Genomic DNA, 20178 nt, shown 5'->3' on the forward strand with positions numbered 1-20178 from the left:
TTCCCATTTCCAAATGGAAATTGTTTTTATTGCCCGATGTTTTCGGTGTTTTTTTTTGTTTGTTTCAAAATGATAATGATGATGACCATGGGCGTCAGTATACTCAATAATAATCCTCAATTTGGTTTGGTTTAAACTCAATAAAAAATGAAAAGAAAAGGTTTTTTCATTGGAATTTTTCATTTTCGTTAATTATGGAATTGAAAAGTGAGAGAAATTTTAAAAGCCAATAATTCAACAAGTACAACAACCATTAAACCGACCGAAAAACCTGATGGAAATAATGGTTATATTTATTACCATTATTTATGTATTTCATTTTTATCAGGAATTATCCTATGATCGTTACAAAAAAAAGAATATTTATTTAAATTTTTGTTTTTATTATTAAAAAAAAGATAATTTATTTTTGTTCCAAAATAAATATTGATTGATTAATCTTATTAATTACAACAAAAAAAATTATAAATGGAATTATAACAAAGATTATATTTTCAATGTTCAGGTGACATTTCATTTCAATGACTGTTGATATGAAGAGATTATTGGATTAAACATTGTTTGTTTGTTGTTTTTGGGCCTAAACCTAGTTATTGTATATAAATAACAATTAAAAATGATAATTTTGTTTTCATTTTCATTTTTTAAAAACCTGGTTTTCAAATTGTTCTAATAATTCAAAATGTTTGGATCATCATTTGCCTTATTAGGCTTATTTTTATGTGTTATGTTAAATGGACAATCAATCAATTCGAATATAATTCCCGACAAATTAAATGTGAAACAATCGATTATTCTTTCAAATTCGACTAACAACTCAACCGATAATAAACCAAAAGAAGGACGATGGGATGATTATACCACAACAGAAAGACCATGGACCTATTCTACAACCAGACGATGGAATTATACCACAACAGAAAGACCATGGACCTATTCTACAACCAGACGATGGAATTATACCACAACAGAAAGACCATGGACCTATTCTACAACCAGACGATGGAATTATACCACAACAGAAAGACCATGGACCTATTCTACAACCAGACGATGGAATTATACCACAACAGAAAGACCATGGACCTATTCTACAACCAGACGATGGAATTATACCACAACAGAAAGACCATGGACCTATTCTACAACCAGACGATGGAATTATACCACAACAGAAAGACCATGGACCTATTCTACAACCAGACGATGGAATTATACCACAACAGAAAGACCATGGACAACTACACCTTATGTACCAACAACAACTTCAACAGAAAAAAATGCAATTTATAACAAAAATTACAAATCAAAATACATTATATTCAACAATATTACAAATCTCAAAATTGATTCTATTATCAATATAGAGAAAATGTAAACTACTAAATTCACAAAACAAAACAAAACAAATGATTTTTATTCAATAAATTTTTCAATCTAATATCAATATAAACAATTAAAAAATAAAGCAAACAGCTTTTTAATTTTTAAAAAATTCAAATTTTGTTACAATTATTATTATTTGGTTCAAGGCATTGATGTACCTATGTTGATGGAATTGATTAGAGAAGAACTTTAATCAGTCAGTCAATTCCATAGAAAAAATGTGATTATTGGATGAGATTTTTATTCTTTTTCTTTACACCGACCATTTTGATAAAGATTTTTCGTTAATTTAAGCAGTAAAAAAAAAATATCATTGTTGTTTTTGAAGAATAATGTTGTCCAGAAAAAAAAATTAACGCCTCTCACTCTGCTTGTGTGTGATAGGATTTCGATAATAAAATTTTTTTTAAGTGAAAAAGTTTTTCATAAGAATTTTTTTTGGAATTTGATTGAAATAGCAGATAAGTATCCCCAAACACTTGATGATATTTATCAGTTTTTTCTGCTCTAAATTGGATGAACCCATTGTATTGAGAATTATATTTTGATAAGATCCTTGAGAATCTTGCATTTTTTTTTGTCATTAAAGTTTTTTTTTAGTGTGCAATCAAATTTTTTATCATTTATTTTTTGATATATAAAATAAGAATCGAAATCAAAAATTTTTCATTGTTTTTTTTTAATTGTAGTGTAGATTGTAATCTGAATGAAATAGACAAAAAAAATGTATCAATTTCGATTATTATTTGCCTTATTAGGCTTATTTTTATGTATGATTTGCATTCAATCAATCAATTCGAGTATGATTCTTGATGAATCTATTATAAATTCAACATTAACACCAGTTACGGTAACGAATTCAACATTGACACCGGTTACTGTAACCAATTCAACATTGACACCAGTTACGGTAACGAATTCAACATTGACACCGGTTACTGTAACCAATTCAACATTGACACCAGTTACGGTAACGAATTCAACATTGACACCAGTTACGGTAACGAATTCAACATTGACACCGGTTACGGTAACGAATTCAACATTAACACCGGTTACGGTAACGAATTCAACATTGACACCGGTTACGGTAACGAATTCAACATTAACACCGGTTACGGTAACGAATTCAACATTGACACCGGTTACGGTAACGAATTCAACATTGACACCAGTTACGGTAACGAATTCAACATTGACACCGGTTACGGTAACGAATTCAACATTGACACCGGTTACGGTAACGAATTCAACATTGACACCAGTTACAGTAACGAATTCAACATTGACACCGGTTACGGTAACGAATTCAACATTGACACCAGTTACGGTAACGAATTCAACATTGACACCGGTTACGGTAACGAATTCAACATTAACACCGGTTACTGTAACGAATTCAACATTGACACCAGTTACGGTAACGAATTCAACATTAACACCGGTTACAGTAACGAATTCAACATTGACACCGGTTACGGTAACGAATTCAACATTAACACCGGTTACAGTAACGAATTCAACATTGACACCGGTTACGGTAACGAATTCAACATTGACACCAGTTACAGTAACGAATTCAACATTGACACCGGTTACTGTAACCAATTCAACATTGACACCAGTTACGGTAACGAATTCAACATTGACACCAGTTACGGTAACGAATTCAACATTGACACCGGTTACGGTAACGAATTCAACATTAACACCGGTTACGGTAACGAATTCAACATTGACACCGGTTACGGTAACGAATTCAACATTAACACCGGTTACGGTAACGAATTCAACATTGACACCGGTTACGGTAACGAATTCAACATTGACACCAGTTACGGTAACGAATTCAACATTGACACCGGTTACGGTAACGAATTCAACATTGACACCGGTTACGGTAACGAATTCAACATTGACACCAGTTACAGTAACGAATTCAACATTGACACCGGTTACGGTAACGAATTCAACATTAACACCGGTTACAGTAACGAATTCAACATTGACACCGGTTACGGTAACGAATTCAACATTGACACCGGTTACGGTAACGAATTCAACATTGACACCGGTTACGGTAACGAATTCAACATTAACACCGGTTACGGTAACGAATTCAACATTGACACCGGTTACGGTAACGAATTCAACATTAACACCGGTTACGGTAACGAATTCAACATTGACACCGGTTACGGTAACGAATTCAACATTGACACCGGTTACGGTAACGAATTCAACATTGACACCAGTTACAGTAACGAATTCAACATTGACACCGGTTACGGTAACGAATTCAACATTGACACCAGTTACGGTAACGAATTCAACATTGACACCGGTTACGGTAACGAATTCAACATTAACACCGGTTACTGTAACGAATTCAACATTGACACCAGTTACGGTAACGAATTCAACATTAACACCGGTTACAGTAACGAATTCAACATTGACACCGGTTACGGTAACGAATTCAACATTAACACCGGTTACAGTAACGAATTCAACATTGACACCGGTTACGGTAACGAATTCAACATTGACACCAGTTACAGTAACGAATTCAACATTGACACCGGTTACTGTAACCAATTCAACATTGACACCAGTTACGGTAACGAATTCAACATTGACACCAGTTACGGTAACGAATTCAACATTGACACCGGTTACGGTAACGAATTCAACATTAACACCGGTTACGGTAACGAATTCAACATTGACACCGGTTACAGTAACGAATTCAACATTGACACCAGTTACAGTAACGAATTCAACATTGACACCGGTTACGGTAACGAATTCAACATTGACACCGACAACAGCTAAACCTAATGGATCGAAATCCAATCAAATATCAGCATTAACAACAGCATTTTCATTGATATTCATAACATTTACTTTGATCTATCAATCAAATTCTAATATTTTTTTGTAAAACATTTTTTCTTTTAAAACCTATTCAAATCACTTTACAATACAATAAAAACGTTGTACTATTTCAAACAATTAATCTTGAAAATTGAATATTTTACTTTTGATAGCATATATACAAGATAATTAATTATTTTAGCTACTAAATCAACAGATTTTATCTAATTCAATAAAAAATTGTTTATTTCAAAAAATTCAAAACCATTTATCAATTTCATTTACAGATCATAGATGGCGTAACCCGATCCAAAAAAGTCAATAATTACATAAAATAACCTTCGCAAAATCGATTTGAATATCTTCTTATCTGCATATCGTTTGACCGCATCAACAAGAACAACTTTGATATGTTGAACCAATATGTTCGCATATGGATGTATATAATTCTTTGGTTTTTCAATAAATAATTATGGCTACATTCGGCAATTCCGCATTCAATTCATTGTATCGCAAACAAAAATAGCAAAATTTTTTTTCGTTTCATAAAACTTTCAACAACAACAAAACAAAGAATCAAAAAAGACATCCATGTTTAGCAAAAAACTTCGGCAAAATGATAATTATTTTATTTTACGTTTTTGACTAAAGAGTTTAACAGTTTAAGAGATATTTGAATGAAAATATTTAAGTAACAGAATTTTCTTTGAACAAATTTTGAATGGTCTGTAGTTTATTTTATCGTATCTATCTTGCTGTCCATGTTTCTGTTCCAATATAAAAATAAAAACGTTAGGTTAGTGAACAATAAATTCTGGTGTCAATAATAATAAATTGCCTACCTGTTTGGTGTTTATATTTTTTGACATGTCTTGTCGAATGGAATTTTTGAATCTTTAAATTTTCACATGGATCACATTTGTGTGACTATTCACCATTAATGAATGTTAATGATGTATAGTTTTTTTCCATTTTTTTTTAATTTTCCTTGTTAAATCATTAAGAGTTACTTTTTGATTGGATTAATCAATTAATTCGAGAACAATTTTGAACAACAGTGAAAGCCACTTATAAGGAAACAACATTATCCCAAAGTTCGAACAAAACAATCAAATCTGACGATAAAACAACAACTGAAAAAATGGACAAAACAACTGAAAAACCTAACAAGACATCCAAATGCGATGATAAAAAAACAAATGAAAAATCGGACAAGACATCCAAATGCGATGATAAAAAATCTGGTCATAAATCGACAAATGAAAAATCGGACAAGACATCCAAATGCGATGATAAAAAATCTGGTCATAAATCCACAACTGAGAAATCGGGAAAAACAACAAAATCCAGCCATAAATCGACAACTGAAAAACAGGAAAAGACATCCGATTCCGATGATAAAAAAACAAATGAAAAACCGGAGGAGACATCTAAATCCGATGATAAAAAATCTGGTCATAAATCGACAAATGAAAAATCGGGAAAAACAACAAAATCCAGCCATAAATCGACAACTGAAAAACAGGAAAAGACATCCGATTCCGATGATAAAAAAACAAATGAAAAACCGGACAAGACATCCAAATGCGATGATAAAAAATCTGGTCATAAATCGACAACTGAAAAACAGGAAAAGACATCCAAATGCGATGATAAAAAATCTGGTCATAAATCGACAAATGAAAAATCGGACAAGACATCCAAATGCGATGATAAAAAATCTGGTCATAAATCCACAAATGAAAAATCGGGAAAAACAACAAAATCCAGCCATAAATCGACAACTGAAAAACAGGAAAAGACATCCGATTCCGATGATAAAAAAACAAATGAAAAACCGGACAAGACATCCAAATGCGATGATAAAAAATCTGGTCATAAATCGACAACTGAAAAACAGGAAAAGACATCCAAATGCGATGATAAAAAATCTGGTCATAAATCGACAAATGAAAAATCGGACAAGACATCTAAATGCGATGATAAAAAATCTGGTCATAAATCCACAACTGAGAAATCGGGAAAAACAACAAAATCCAGCCATAAATCGACAACTGAAAAACAGGAAAAGACATCCGATTCCGATGATAAAAAAACAAATGAAAAACCGGACAAGACATCCAAATGCGATGATAAAAAAACAAATGAAAAATCGGACAAGACATCCAAATGCGATGATAAAAAAACAAATGAAAAATCGGACAAGACATCCAAATGCGATGATAAAAAATCTGGTCATAAATCGACAACTGAAAAACAGGAAAAGACATCCGATTCCGATGATAAAAAAACAAATGAAAAATCGGACAAGACATCCAAATGCGATGATAAAAAATCTGGTCATAAATCGACAAATGAAAAATCGGACAAGACATCCAAATGCGATGATAAAAAATCTGGTCATAAATCCACAACTGAGAAATCGGGAAAAACAACAAAATCCAGCCATAAATCGACAACTGAAAAACAGGAAAAGACATCCGATTCCGATGATAAAAAAACAAATGAAAAACAGGAAAAGACATCCAAATGCGATGATAAAACATCAAATGAAAAACCGGAGGAGACATCTAAATCCGATGATAAAAAATCTGGTCATAAATCCACAACTGAGAAATCGGGAAAAACAACAAAATCCGGCCATAAAACAACAACTGGCGTGACTCGTTCTAAAAAGTAAAGTTTTTCAATTTTCAATGAATAATTATGGCAATTCCGCATTCAATTCCCAATCCCCATTGTATCACAAACAAAAATAGCAAAATTTTTTTTCATTTCATAAAACTATCAACAACAGTAACAACAACAACAACAAAGAATCAAAAAGATATCAAGGTGTTGTCAAAAGTAAAGTTTTTTTTCAATTTTCTATTTTAATAATTATCTTTATTATTAAATGAAATGAAATTACAATAATAGTCAATAAATTAAGATCATCATCATTAATAAAATAATTTTAAAAAAATAAAAATAAATAAATTAACAATGATAATAATAATCAGAATAATCATAAAATAAATTTACATATCACAGGTGATAAAGGTAAGACGATGATGATTCGAGAGGATAGATTAAGGCCAGAAAAGCAGAATAGGCGATTGTGATATAGAACGTAATACAGGGAGAATGTTTCTCGTTTATGTTTTTGTTTTTTAAATTAGAATTGTCCAATTCACGATTCGATAAACTTGATCAAAAATTTGATCTAAATCTTCTCATCATTATAGACGAAATTTCAATTAACGCTGTTTATGTTTTTCAATAATAAAAAAAAAAATAATAATAATAATAATAAAACGTTAGGTTAGTGAACAATAAATTCTTGTGGTCAATAATAATAAATTGCTTACCTGTTTTGGTGTTTTTTTTATATTTTTTGACATGTCTTGTCAAATGGAATCTTTGAATATTCGCAAAGATTGCATTTGTGAGGCTTTTCACCCAGTAGTATGTATGTAAATGTGTTTATGTAAACTATCACTTCGTGAAGTTGAATATATGCGAATGTGTTTTTTTAAGTTGTCACTTCGTGTAGTTGAATATATATTCTTATAAGAATAGCAAAAAAAAATTTCTTTAAACAAATTGCCACGAAAAATTTAATGAATGTTAATGATGCATTGTTTTTTTTTCAATTTTTTTTGCTAGATCATTGAAAATAACCTTTTCAATTCGATTCAATTTAATTGAGACATTGTCGATTAGTTAGATTATTTAAATTGATGATAATAAATTTTGATGAAAACAAATTTATAAAAAAATTTATAAAATTATAAAATTTTTGTATTATTTTTTTTCCGATCATTTTATTAAAAACAAAACGATGTGATTTGTATATAAAGACTTGAGAATCGAGAATGTTTTGAGTTTTTATGAGAGGAAAAAAGTGTGTGTGTGTGTGTGTGAACGGTGTGCTCACAACGGAAGTTCCATTCACAAACATCATCATACTACATCTACACATGGAGAAATAATTTGCTTAACGTTCTCTTTGGACTTGCCGTTTTGATTTTCGGAAAAGGAAAAATAAACGTTTTTAGCTTTTTTACATCAACAGATGGCGCTGACTTTCAAAATTTTTAAAATTTTTCGCATTAAATTCACAATCCCCATTGTATCGCAAACAAAAATAGTAAAATTTTTTTCCGTTTCTTAGAACTATCAACAACAACAACAAAGAATCAAAAAGATATCAAGGTGTTGTCAAAAGTAAAGTTTTTTTTCAATTTTCAATTTTAATAATTATCTTTATTAAATGAAATGAAATTACAATAATAGTCAATAAATTAAGATCTTCATCAATAAAATAATTTTTTTTTTTTAAAAATGAATAAATAAATTAACAATGATAATAATAATCAGAATAATCATAAAATAATACTAATGTGAAACAATATTCAAATACAAAAGGAAAGCCTTAATTTACAATATTTACTAATGTGAAATAATAATAATGTAAAATAATATATATGTGTTATAAAATAATTGAATAATTGAACAACATAAAAAACGATTTATTTTATTTGACATTTTTTGACAATTGAAAAAAAAATGATTGAAATTAATGATTTCTATTTTTAATATGTCTTTTTAAACCCGAGATTTATATTTAGTTGAATATTCACATTGTTCACATAGGAATGATTTTTCATCTGTGTGATCTTAAACTATCTTCACTACGTGAATTTGAATATTCACAATGTTCACATTTGTATGATAGATAAAGATCAATTGATGATGAACTTTCAATTGATTGGTGATCAAAATGATGTTGTTATGAATTATCAATATTTTAAATCGAATGTGCTAAAACTTGCATTCAATGATTAAAGTTATAAAACAAATAATAAAAAAAAAAAATTATAAAATTTATATTATTTTAAAGTTAGAAAGCGATGTGATATGTATGAAGACTTGAAAGTAAGTGAATGTTTGAATTTTTATGGGGAAAAAAGTGTGTGTGAGCGGTGTGCTCATTACGGAAGTTCCCTTCACAAACATCATCATCATCATTACTATACATGATAGCATCCACTAATAACATTATATATTTTTTTTTTTTTGATTACAGTATCTGTAACATTGTTTGTGAACAATCATATGTAATTGTAATACGAAAAACAGTATTAATGTTTTGATGCGAGCATTAACGGAAACAGAAATAGCTGACAACGCTGTAGATTAGATGATGTAACATCGTCGCTTGTTCTTTTGTTGTGCCATCGATGATAAACATAAAATCAACGATAAGGTTGAATTTCGATTTAAAAAAAAATCAATATTGATAAGAGCCATGTTTGAATAGTGCGATAACAAAGTTAAAAACGAAATCATGTTATGAGCGAATATAGTTTTATGCGCTATGTTTTATCACACAGTTTGTTGATTTTTATCTTATCTTTTTTTTGAGCAACACAGGCCAAATTTGCGATACGGAATCTATCATGTAAGAGATGTAATCAATGAGATAAACAAACATTCGATTCTAGTGACTTATCGAGAAATTTGTAATTAATGATTACAAACAAAAAAAAAACAAACAAACAATATTTAACCCTCGGCTATCCATGTGGGGTCAAATTTGACCCCAACGACATTTAAAACTTCGCCATTCAAAAATCTATCAACAAAAATCAATTTTCTCTTGAATGATTGAAGCTCTATGTTTATTGAACATGATAGGCAATTTTCACCGTTTTCCGACTAAAAATAGTGGAGAAATCATCGATTTTCGGGATGAAGTCTAAATGTGCATAACGTAAGTGCTGTAGGATCCCTACCAGCCATCACTTACGTTATGCACGACCCAAAATTCAATAGGAAAATCAAAATTTGTTTGCCGCTTTGTATCATTAATGATATGCTTTTAAGACAAAATTTTTTGATGAAATTTTAAAATTGATAATATTTTCTAAGAGTTAAGCACAAAATTTTAGATTATTTTAACTTTCAAACATAATTTAAAAGCGTTCAAAGTTGGGGTCAAAAATGACCCCACATGGATAACGACGCGAGAAATGCTGCGTGAATAGCGGAGGGTTAAGAGGCAATTTTATTTATTTAAATCTTTGAAATTTATAAAGTTTAGGTCATTTTACAAATTTAATACAAATATATTTTACAATAATATAAAAAACAACCAATATGTCTTTGAAGTTCGATTTTGCCTATAGTACAGCAGATAAATTCAATAGCTCAAACATACAAATAAATCATAAATATCGGGGACCCATAAACGAAAGTTTGAAGTATTATTTTCCAGAGATATTTCCCACATGAAATAATAACCTGGATAAGCAGTTTGTCGATTTTTTCTATACAAGATTTAAGAGCAGATCGTTGAATTTGATGAAATTTTATCTGCGTATGTTCTGTCGAACATTCGCCAACATTGGTATGTGTACAAACGATTGACGATATTTGAAACCAGAAATATCTATTCAATTTTGGTGGATATAAAAACCGAAAAGAAAATTACATCTAACCAAGATTTTTAAATATTGATTTGAAAGTTATTCCAGAATAATTTATTTATAAAAATATTTGAATTAAAAATAATAAATTAAATTTTTTTCTAAAAAGTTTATTCACGGTATTCTATCATTCGTTCGGCCGATTTCTTGGCAAGAAGTTTGAGGGAACCCTAGCCACTGTGGCATAGTGGCTAGTGCCAAATTCAAATGGTTTGATGTGTATCAATAGATGAATGATCAAGATGCGTTGTTTTTTCAATTTTTTCAATTCTTGTTTATTTTATTTTCGACAATTGTTTTATAATCCAACTTACTATATTCAAGTAAGAAAGAGTTTGCTTTGAATCAGATATTGATGGATCTTTAGCCTCAACAATACAAACATGATCAGATTCAATTCTTGCTGTTAGATCATTGAATCTCATTTCAAATTGATCAGACATTCGATCTAATCGTGATACTATTGTTGCCATTTTATTACCAAAGACTCAACTAACTTTATTGAAATACAAATGAGTTTATATAGAACAGAAAATCACAATTTTAAGTTGAACATGAGAATGTTTTATTCACGTTCACTACATGCCTCACCACCAGATTTGCGAGGACGCCCGCGATTACGTGGCCAATATTCACGTTGATTATTATTATTATTATCAATTGGTGATGATGTTGATGATGAATGTGAAGATGAAGACATTTTTTTTGATAATATTTTAAAGAAAAAGAAATTTATGATGATAAAAACAAAATAAATATTATTTTTTAAATCTATTTATATACAAAAAAAAAAAAAAAAAATCTCCAGCATCAACCATAAGGCCACAACTCATCTGATGAGGAAATGACACTGTGAATTAACTCTTCATTATTGTACAAAATATTGCAATAAAACGTAATTCAAAAATGTAACAAAAAATGTCATCATCCGAAATTTTTCGTATACAAAGCGCGCTATCAATTTTATCAAAACTGAAAACACACACAAACAAACAAAACGCTCAATTTTACCAGCAAAAAAAAAAAAAATCGTTCACACAAAACGCTCAAGTTCGTATTCAAACATACATAGAAAAAATAACCAAGCGGAAGAACCAAGCTAACTTGATTACTGCGTCCATCGTAAATTCAGAAAACTCAGCTTGAATTATACGTAAACTAGCTGATGGTGGACGGGATAAACCCGAAGTTGATTGTTGAAAATCAGCCATCGTTGAAAAAGAAAAACAAGGAAGAAAAACACAAACAAAATTCAGAAGTTGGTGTGTAGAACGGGTCACCAATGTGGAGACAAAGACTCAACTAAATTTTATTGAGAAATGAATGAGTTTATATAGTCACAAAAATAACAATTATAGTTGAACATGAGAAAAGGTTTATTCAAGTTACTACACTACACGATTAAATTATTCATATTCCAAATGATGTCACCCGTTACTTCAAGAAGTACATGGAAATGTTACAGGTGGATCAATTAACATATCATAGATGGCGACACATGGTCTAAAAAGTCTTCAATTTCAAAAAAATAAAACAAACAATGGATTTACAAATTGAAGACACCTGACGCAATAATCAATCAATCAACAAACTTAACTGTGATTAATTATATCTCAATGAGTCACAAAATTGGCATGATTATTTTATCAATAAAATCCTATATAACCATCTGATTGTTTGTTTGATTCACTGATTGATTAGATTGATTCAAAATTCCAATTTCAAAATCCAAAGTGAAAAAAAAACAACAACAGCAACATTTGGCTATTTTCTCACATTGGTTTTTCTACACAGATAGACATTCTGTCATTATAATACGTTTTTTTTTAAAAGAACTACATTACGTATGACAAATGAAGAGTTCCGTTTCAATTAATTACATTTTACAATAATTTTGATAATGCTGCAATCGTTTTTGTTTGATTGTTGATCTCTCTCTCTCTCTCTCTCTCTCTCTCTCTCTCTCTCTCTCTCTCTCTCTCTCTTCTCATCGCTGTTACTGTTGTTGTTGCTAATCTCCGGTTTGGATTTAATTGAAAAATTAAAAATTCATAAAGATTGCCAAAAGGAACAAAGGAAAGATTAATGTCTTTGCTTTTTAGCATCAGCAACAGTTGGTTGGTTGGTTGTCAACCTGATCGATTTTTTCTGGCTTTTTTTCTTATAAATAACGATCCAAAAAGCGATAAATTTTTCATTTTCAGTTTTTTTTCTCCCAAAATCCAAAATCAATTGAAATTTGTTTTTTTAAACCAACCAACCAAGCAAAAATGTATCGACAATTTACTTTGATTAGTTCAATGTTTTCGATTGTGTTAATAATGTTTTTGATATTTGAATCAATTGATTCAAATTCAATTTCAATCAATGATAATGACAATGAAAAACAATCGATTGTTTATCCATCGATTGTTCTTGATGATGATGATAATATTGATGTTAATGGTGGACCAAGTTCCGAAAATGAATCACCTTCTAATGACACAACAACTTCGGCAACAACTTCCACGACAGTCAACACTACCAATACTACAACGAAATCAACAACAAAATCTTCAAGCAAAACACCGGAATCAACGACAAAACCTTCAAGTACTACGCCGAAAACAACAAAATCTTCAAGTAAAACATCGGAATCAACGACAGCTACCAATACTACACCCAAATCAACAACAAAATCTTCAACTAAGAAACCAGAATCAACAACACACGATTCAAATTCAACATCAACATCGACAACAACAACAACAACAACCACCCCAAAACCAAATGGATCACAATCAATACAAATATCTCAATTATCAATTATATTATCAATTGTAATCTTATTTTTAACATTTTTATAATTAAAAAATCTATAAAAAAATCAATAAAAATTTTCAAATAATAATAAAAAAAATCAATCAATCAATCAATCGGTCGATCATTAATTTTCAAAACATCCAGAAATGAAAAGAAACACCCATTCAGATCTTTCAGTTGATTAACAATAAAACAAAAAAAGATGTTTTCCATTGAAATTTTTATTTGTTTTTGCACAAAAACAAAGTGAAACTGGGAAATTTTTTTCTGGAATCACTACGGCAATAATCAGATTGATTGAATGATTGATGAATGACGAATGGCAGAAAGACTGGTATAAATAACTGAGCAAAAACAATCAGATTTTTGTTTCATTTTTCAATGTTTCTGATTTCTGTTTGTTTTTCCTTTGATTGAAAATGTATCAAAAATCCTCATCAATGTCGTCGTTTCGTTCGACCAAGTTACCATCATTTACATTGATTTTCCTAGTTATAATGTTTTTGATTGTTGAATCAATCGATTCGAATATGATTCCCGGTAATAATAACGATAACTACAACGACAAAGGAAATTTACCGATTCGGAAATCCGATACGAAAGAATTACCGCCACCAACAAAATATTCTGATGGTGTTAAGACGACAACTCAAAAAACAACGGTAAAAACAACCGAAAAACCAACAACAACATCCAAAACAACGCAAAAGCCAACAACTTCCAAGCCAACAACTCATTCATCAGCAAAACCAACAACAAAAAATCCTAATGTAACATCGACAACATCGAAACCAAATGGATCGAATTCAATTAAAATTTCTAATTTAATAATATTATCATTTTTAATTTTATTTTTAACATTAATCTGTCAATTTTAAAAGGAAATCTTTCCGAAAGAATCTTTCCGAAAAGGAAATTTCCCGGAATTTCCAGGGAATTTTCCCTAAAAAAAACCTTCAAATTCAAACAAAAAATTCGAATAAAAATCTGAAATCAACAAAAACAAAACACCCCCCACTTTAACCCTTTAGTCCATCATAAAACGATAATCAAATTACCCTAATCAAATTAAAAATGCTGTTGACCCTTTTATAATTACAAAAAAATTATTACAAAATTTGTAATAAAAATTTAAAATAAAAAAAAAATGAAATTTTTAAAAATAAAACAATAAAAATGGGAGTTATAATCAAATAAATATAAATAAAAAATCATTACAATCGGGTGTATTGTTTTGTTTTGCTTTGCTTTATTTGTTTGTTTGATTGATTGATTGGATCAACAAACGATATGTAACATTTTTATCTGGCTAAAAACCATGGATATATCATCATCATCATCATCATTTGATGATTTGTCATTGAAAAAAAACATTTTTTTCCTTCCCCCCCTCATTGGTTACCTTTCAAAAAAAATATATTACAGGCACACACAAAAAAAAACTATTTTATTGTTTGATTTTTTTTTGTTTGTAATTACCACCACTACTACTATTACTATTAATAAACGGTCTAATTCGAATGATGACGACTTGGATTTAATTTGATTAATTTTTTTGACATTTCTCTGTATATAAAAACATGTCAACCAAAAACAATTTGTTATTTTTGTTTAAAAAGTTTTCCGAAAAAAAAAGTTTTCAAAGAAGAAAAATTTTCACCTGCAAAATACCTGCAATTCATAGCGAACAAACCAAACGACAAACGACAAACTAGCAAAAAAATGGCCAAAATAAATCGTATGATGATCGTTTTGATTGTTTTAATCTATTCAATGTTAATGATGATTGAATTATCTGTACAAGAGGAATCCACAACCGCATCGCACAATGAAACAACAACATCAACAAAACCACCATCAACACAAACACCAAAACCGAATGGTTCATTATCAAATATTGGTTCACCAATATTAACAACATTGATAATGTTTTTGGTAACATTATTGTATCGATTACAATGATTTTTTTTTCATTTTGTTGTTAACCCTTTTTTAACACCGAAACAACAATGTGATTCACAAAAATTCTATCACATAATCCTCTCTATCTCGCACACCTAATCTTATTCAAAATTCTAAAAAAAAAAAAAATTCCAAAAAAAATTCCAAAAAAAAAATTCCGGCTATTTTAACCCACCCATTATTCTATTTATAAAATGTCATTTTCATTCATTTTTTTGCTTTTAACTTTTTTTTTTAAAAAATAAAATTATTTTTTAAAAAAACAAATTGTCTACGTGATTTTGATCAAATAATTACCTGATTAATCAAATCAACCAATCGATCGATTGTATTGAATGATTGAATCGATTAATCATCCAATTGATCGATTGATGATTAATGAATTGGACACTTGAAAAAAATTTTGTCTAAATAATCAGTCAACAATGATGATGATTGATTAAACAATGTTGATGATAATGATTCTTGGATTTTGATCTTTATCATCATCATTGTTTCTTTGGAATTTTCAAAAAAAAAAAAAAAAAAACAAAATTTGGAATTTGTTTTGGTGGGGAGTTAATCACATTATATTGGAAAAACGCAATTAGCCAGAAATCATTGTCCTTTTTGTTTGAATTGTTTCTGGCGTTTTATCCTAAAAAACAAAACAAATAAAAAAAAAATTTGGAAAATTTTGTTTTCCAAAAAAAAATTCTAAATAGATCAATGTTTGTTTGGGGATGATGATTACGGTGATGATTGATAAATGTCATGTGAACCATAATCAACGCAAAGAACATTCTATTTATTTTTTTATCATAATCATTTGATTGATATAATAAAAAAATAAAATAAAAATTAACCTTTTCTTGTTGACAGATGTGTTTTTTTTTTGGAAACATTTTTTTCTGTTGCTGTCGTCGTTTTTTGTATTTGTTGTTGCGTTGTTATCGATGATTATAATGATTATGATGATTAACAATTGATCAACTTGAAAAAAATGATTTGGAATTGAAAAGACAAAAACGAGGAAAATAAATTTGATACAAATCAATCCTATTGGTCTTTTTGGGTTGGTTGATTGGTTGGATGGAAATAATACTTGAAATTATAATGATTGATGGGGGGGATTTTTGTTCTTTTTTTGCCACAATCAATCAATCAATCAATCAGTGGAATATCGATTTGATTTGGGAGTTAATTTACGGAAATTTTTGAAAAGAATCGGGATTCTCAAACTAAAAAAAAAATCATCAAACGTTCGATTCGAACGTTTTTTTTTCGAATGTTTGAAAAAGTTCATGAAACAATCCGCTAGACGGCGTTACTGGGTTTCGAATATTTTTTTCGAATGGAAAAATTTCATCAAACAAATATTTTAATCGAAAAGAAAAAAGAAAATTCAAACGAAAAAAATTCTCAATTCACAATGTTTCAATTCAAATTTTTTGTTTTGTTTTTTTTTTGGGTCGATATGAGAATCTAGTGATTAAGTTCGTTTTTTGAGGGGGAGAGAAAATGTTTGTGTTTGCGTAATTAATTAATTCGTTTTTTTTTTGTTTGATCAGAAAAATTTTTTTGTTTTTCGGTGAGTTTCACAATCCATTTAAGGTTTTCATGTTTGGTTTGTTTTCATGTTTTTGTTCATCATTTGACATTTGCAAAATTGATGTTTGAAAACAAAAAAAAACATAGAAAATTTTTTGTTTTGTTGTGAAAAATATATATGTGGAGATTTAAATGCCAATTTGTTATCGAAATTGTGTGATTATTGAGTAATGTGATTTTTCAGTATTTTTCATCATCATCATCATTTATCACCATTGCCACCATTATTATTATTATTATCATCTGTTAATCGATGCCATTCAGCAATCTGTCTACGTGGTGATTTAATTACTTCATGCCAATGTTTTTCCGTCGTTTGTATACCGGTTTTTGAACCAATTTCCACTTTTCCAATAAATTCATTACGTGTAACACGATCATGATCATATATTAAAAATTTTAAATGAATATTATCTAAACTTTCATCGGATGGTATATCGAAAATGAAACTTTCATTAAATACCGGTGATAATGTACGACGTTTTATATGTGTACGTTTTTTTGAAATACGTTCCTGATTATGAAATAAATAAATCTTTACGTATGGATCTTTAAATGGAGAAAAATAAAAAAATCATTATTAGAAAAATCCAGACAATGACAAATCCAAACATTAAAATCATTTGATCGATGATTTCTTCATAATCAGTGAAAGATGAGAAAAAACAAACTTACCACACAATCCGGTTAAATCCATTTTTGGTAAATTTCTTGCCTTTAAAATAACAACAGTTAAACGATTTGCAATCGGTTGATAACAAAGTGATACTAATAATTCACCAAGATCATGTATTTTGAGCTATAAAATTAATTATCGAAAAAAAAACAAAAACAAAATTACAATCAAAATTTTCAAAGAAAAGTAATAATGATTACAACCTTATTACCAACTGGTACTAAATCCTGACATAATGTTAGCTGTTTTTCCAATGAATCAAATTCAAATTGATTTAATCGGCAAAATGTTTCACATAAAATTTCATCTCTTGAAAATCGATCAAAATTCAATACAACAAAATGTATGATTAAATTTTCCAATAGATTTGATGTTATACCATAAAATGTAAATTCTTCATTATAAATTGGATTCAATGTTTTACGTAATACACGTGTTTTAGCTTTATGTTGTTTTTCCGGTAATAGCTGCATTTTTACATATGGATCCAATGTACTACTATTGTCTTTTGCCTGTAAATCCGTACAACGATTAATCACTAAGCAAAGTGCACGTTTTTCATAACTATATTTCAATTTAAAATGTAATTTTCCAAGATTTTTTACTGCCATTGTTACATCATTATTAGTTGTTGTTGTTGCCATTGTTTGATTCGTTGTTGTTGATGATGATATTTGTTTATTATCAACATCGACATTGCTAACTTTCGATTCATTTGTTGTTGTTGGTGGTGATGCGGATGATTTTGATTTGATCGCTGTTATCGGTTCTTCATTGATCGGTGAACAATGTTTTGAACTATTACAACTTGATTGACTATTTTTACGATTATTACCACCAACGCTACCTGATTCCAAATCCAAATTACGTAATGAATTTACATTTTTCATTTCATCATTTGCTAGATGTTTGTTTGTTTAAAGGGAAAAACATTATTTTCAAAAACTTTAATAAAAAAAACAAAAACTCACGTGATAATCCACCGGTAGGACTCGGGCTTTTCTTTTGAAACGGATTGATTACAACGTTCGAACCACCACTATTTGCACCCGATGATGTCGAATTTGGACTTCGAACAGCCGGTGTTTTACCAATTTTATATGGTTTTTCATTCGAAAATTTTAAATCTTTTTGTAATAATAATATCTTTGTATCATTGTTTTTTGCAGTCGATGTTGCTGTTCCATGAACAAAATCAGTTTGATATAAACTACGTTTACGATAATAATAAATTGTTGCAAATAAAGCCAACAGAATAAAACCACTGGCCAAACAAATCGTACCGATGAATGCTGCATTCGATTCACTTAAATCCGTTAGATTTATTATCGATCCAGTTGAATCTAATGTTTGGATTTTTGTATTGGAAAATTCAGACTTTAAAATCAAAAATCAAAAATCAAAAACAACAAATTTTACACATACCCGAAACGGCCATATTATCCACCATAACATTATTGATCATTGATGAAGGTGATTTTTTCCATAATCGAATCGTTGATTGTTGTTGTTGTTGTTGATCATTATCATCCATAAAATGATGATGATTATAATCAGATAATTTTTGAAATGGATACATTATTTATTCATTCATTCGTTCAATGTTTGTTTTGATTTTTCAAATCAAGTCATAATGTAATTTTTTTGATTTTTTTTTAAATTTTCAAAACAACAAAACAAAACAAACAACAAATTTTTGACACATTTGACAAGTTTGACACAGATGTTTTGCGAAAAAAATGTTTTCAATGTTTTGATCTTGATCTTGATTTAGTTCAGTTTTTTTTCGTTAGTTTCGATGAGCGAGAGGAAAAATAGTTATCGAAACATCATTGAAACAGAAAAAGAAAAATGGTGGAAAATTTTCATTTTTTTTTTATTTTTATTTGTTTGTTTGTTTCGCTCGGTATACGTGAATGACGTATTTTATATATTGCCAATTTTTGGTTTTGGTTTTCTTCTTTTGGTTTCTTTGGAACAACTTTTTGGTTTTCGTTGTTGTTGTTTGTTTTCAATGACAACAAGAATTTTGAGCTGCACGAATCTTGGAACCACATCCTTGCACACATATATCATGTGTCCTTGTGGATGCGCATTTCGAATTTCTTTGCATATTTTTCTTTATGCGCAAATCGAATTGGAATTTTGGCATTTTAGAATGTTTTTTATGGTTTCAGCTCGGTTGCTATATCGCAAAAAACTTTTGTTTTTTTTATGTTTTTTTTTATTACTTCCAACGAATCATAATCAACAAGAAGAAATGAAAATGGAGAGAATAATATAATATAATCCTTGTTTCATATTTTTTTTTCCAAAGAATATTCTTTTCTCGCTCGTTGGCTATCTATATAACGTCTTTATCTTCGATTCTAATCAGCAGAATTTGTTTGTTGTAAGAATTGTCGTCATAAA

The 20178-nt window shown here is 29.3% G+C and overlaps 2 protein-coding genes across 2 annotated transcripts; one reads left to right on the forward strand and one right to left on the reverse strand.

Moving 5' to 3' along the window:
• The first annotated feature begins 12779 nt into the window (after window positions 1-12779).
• LOC142645804 (uncharacterized) lies at window positions 12780-13647 on the forward strand. Its single transcript, XM_075823135.1, has 2 exons — window positions 12780-13256; window positions 13323-13647. The coding sequence occupies exons 1-2, from the start codon at window positions 13007-13009 to the stop codon at window positions 13580-13582; spliced, it is 510 nt and encodes a 169-aa protein (XP_075679250.1). The 5' UTR covers window positions 12780-13006; the 3' UTR covers window positions 13583-13647.
• Window positions 13648-16842: 3195 nt separating this feature from the next.
• Window positions 16843-19859, reverse strand: LOC113798317 (synaptotagmin-6-like). Its single transcript, XM_027348836.2, has 5 exons — window positions 19192-19859; window positions 18738-19109; window positions 17970-18667; window positions 17766-17889; window positions 16843-17639 (listed from the first exon to the last, which is right to left on the reverse strand). Exons 1-5 carry the CDS (start codon window positions 19343-19345, stop codon window positions 17293-17295), a joined length of 1695 nt encoding a protein of 564 aa, XP_027204637.2. The 5' UTR covers window positions 19346-19859; the 3' UTR covers window positions 16843-17292.
• Between the last annotated feature and the right edge of the window lie 319 nt (window positions 19860-20178).

Source organism: Dermatophagoides pteronyssinus, unplaced genomic scaffold (assembly GCF_027571235.1).
Source record: "Dermatophagoides pteronyssinus isolate colony J.1.1.1.1 unplaced genomic scaffold, Derpt_VIB-CSIC_2022.12 sq0024, whole genome shotgun sequence".
NCBI lineage: Eukaryota > Metazoa > Arthropoda > Arachnida > Sarcoptiformes > Pyroglyphidae > Dermatophagoides > Dermatophagoides pteronyssinus.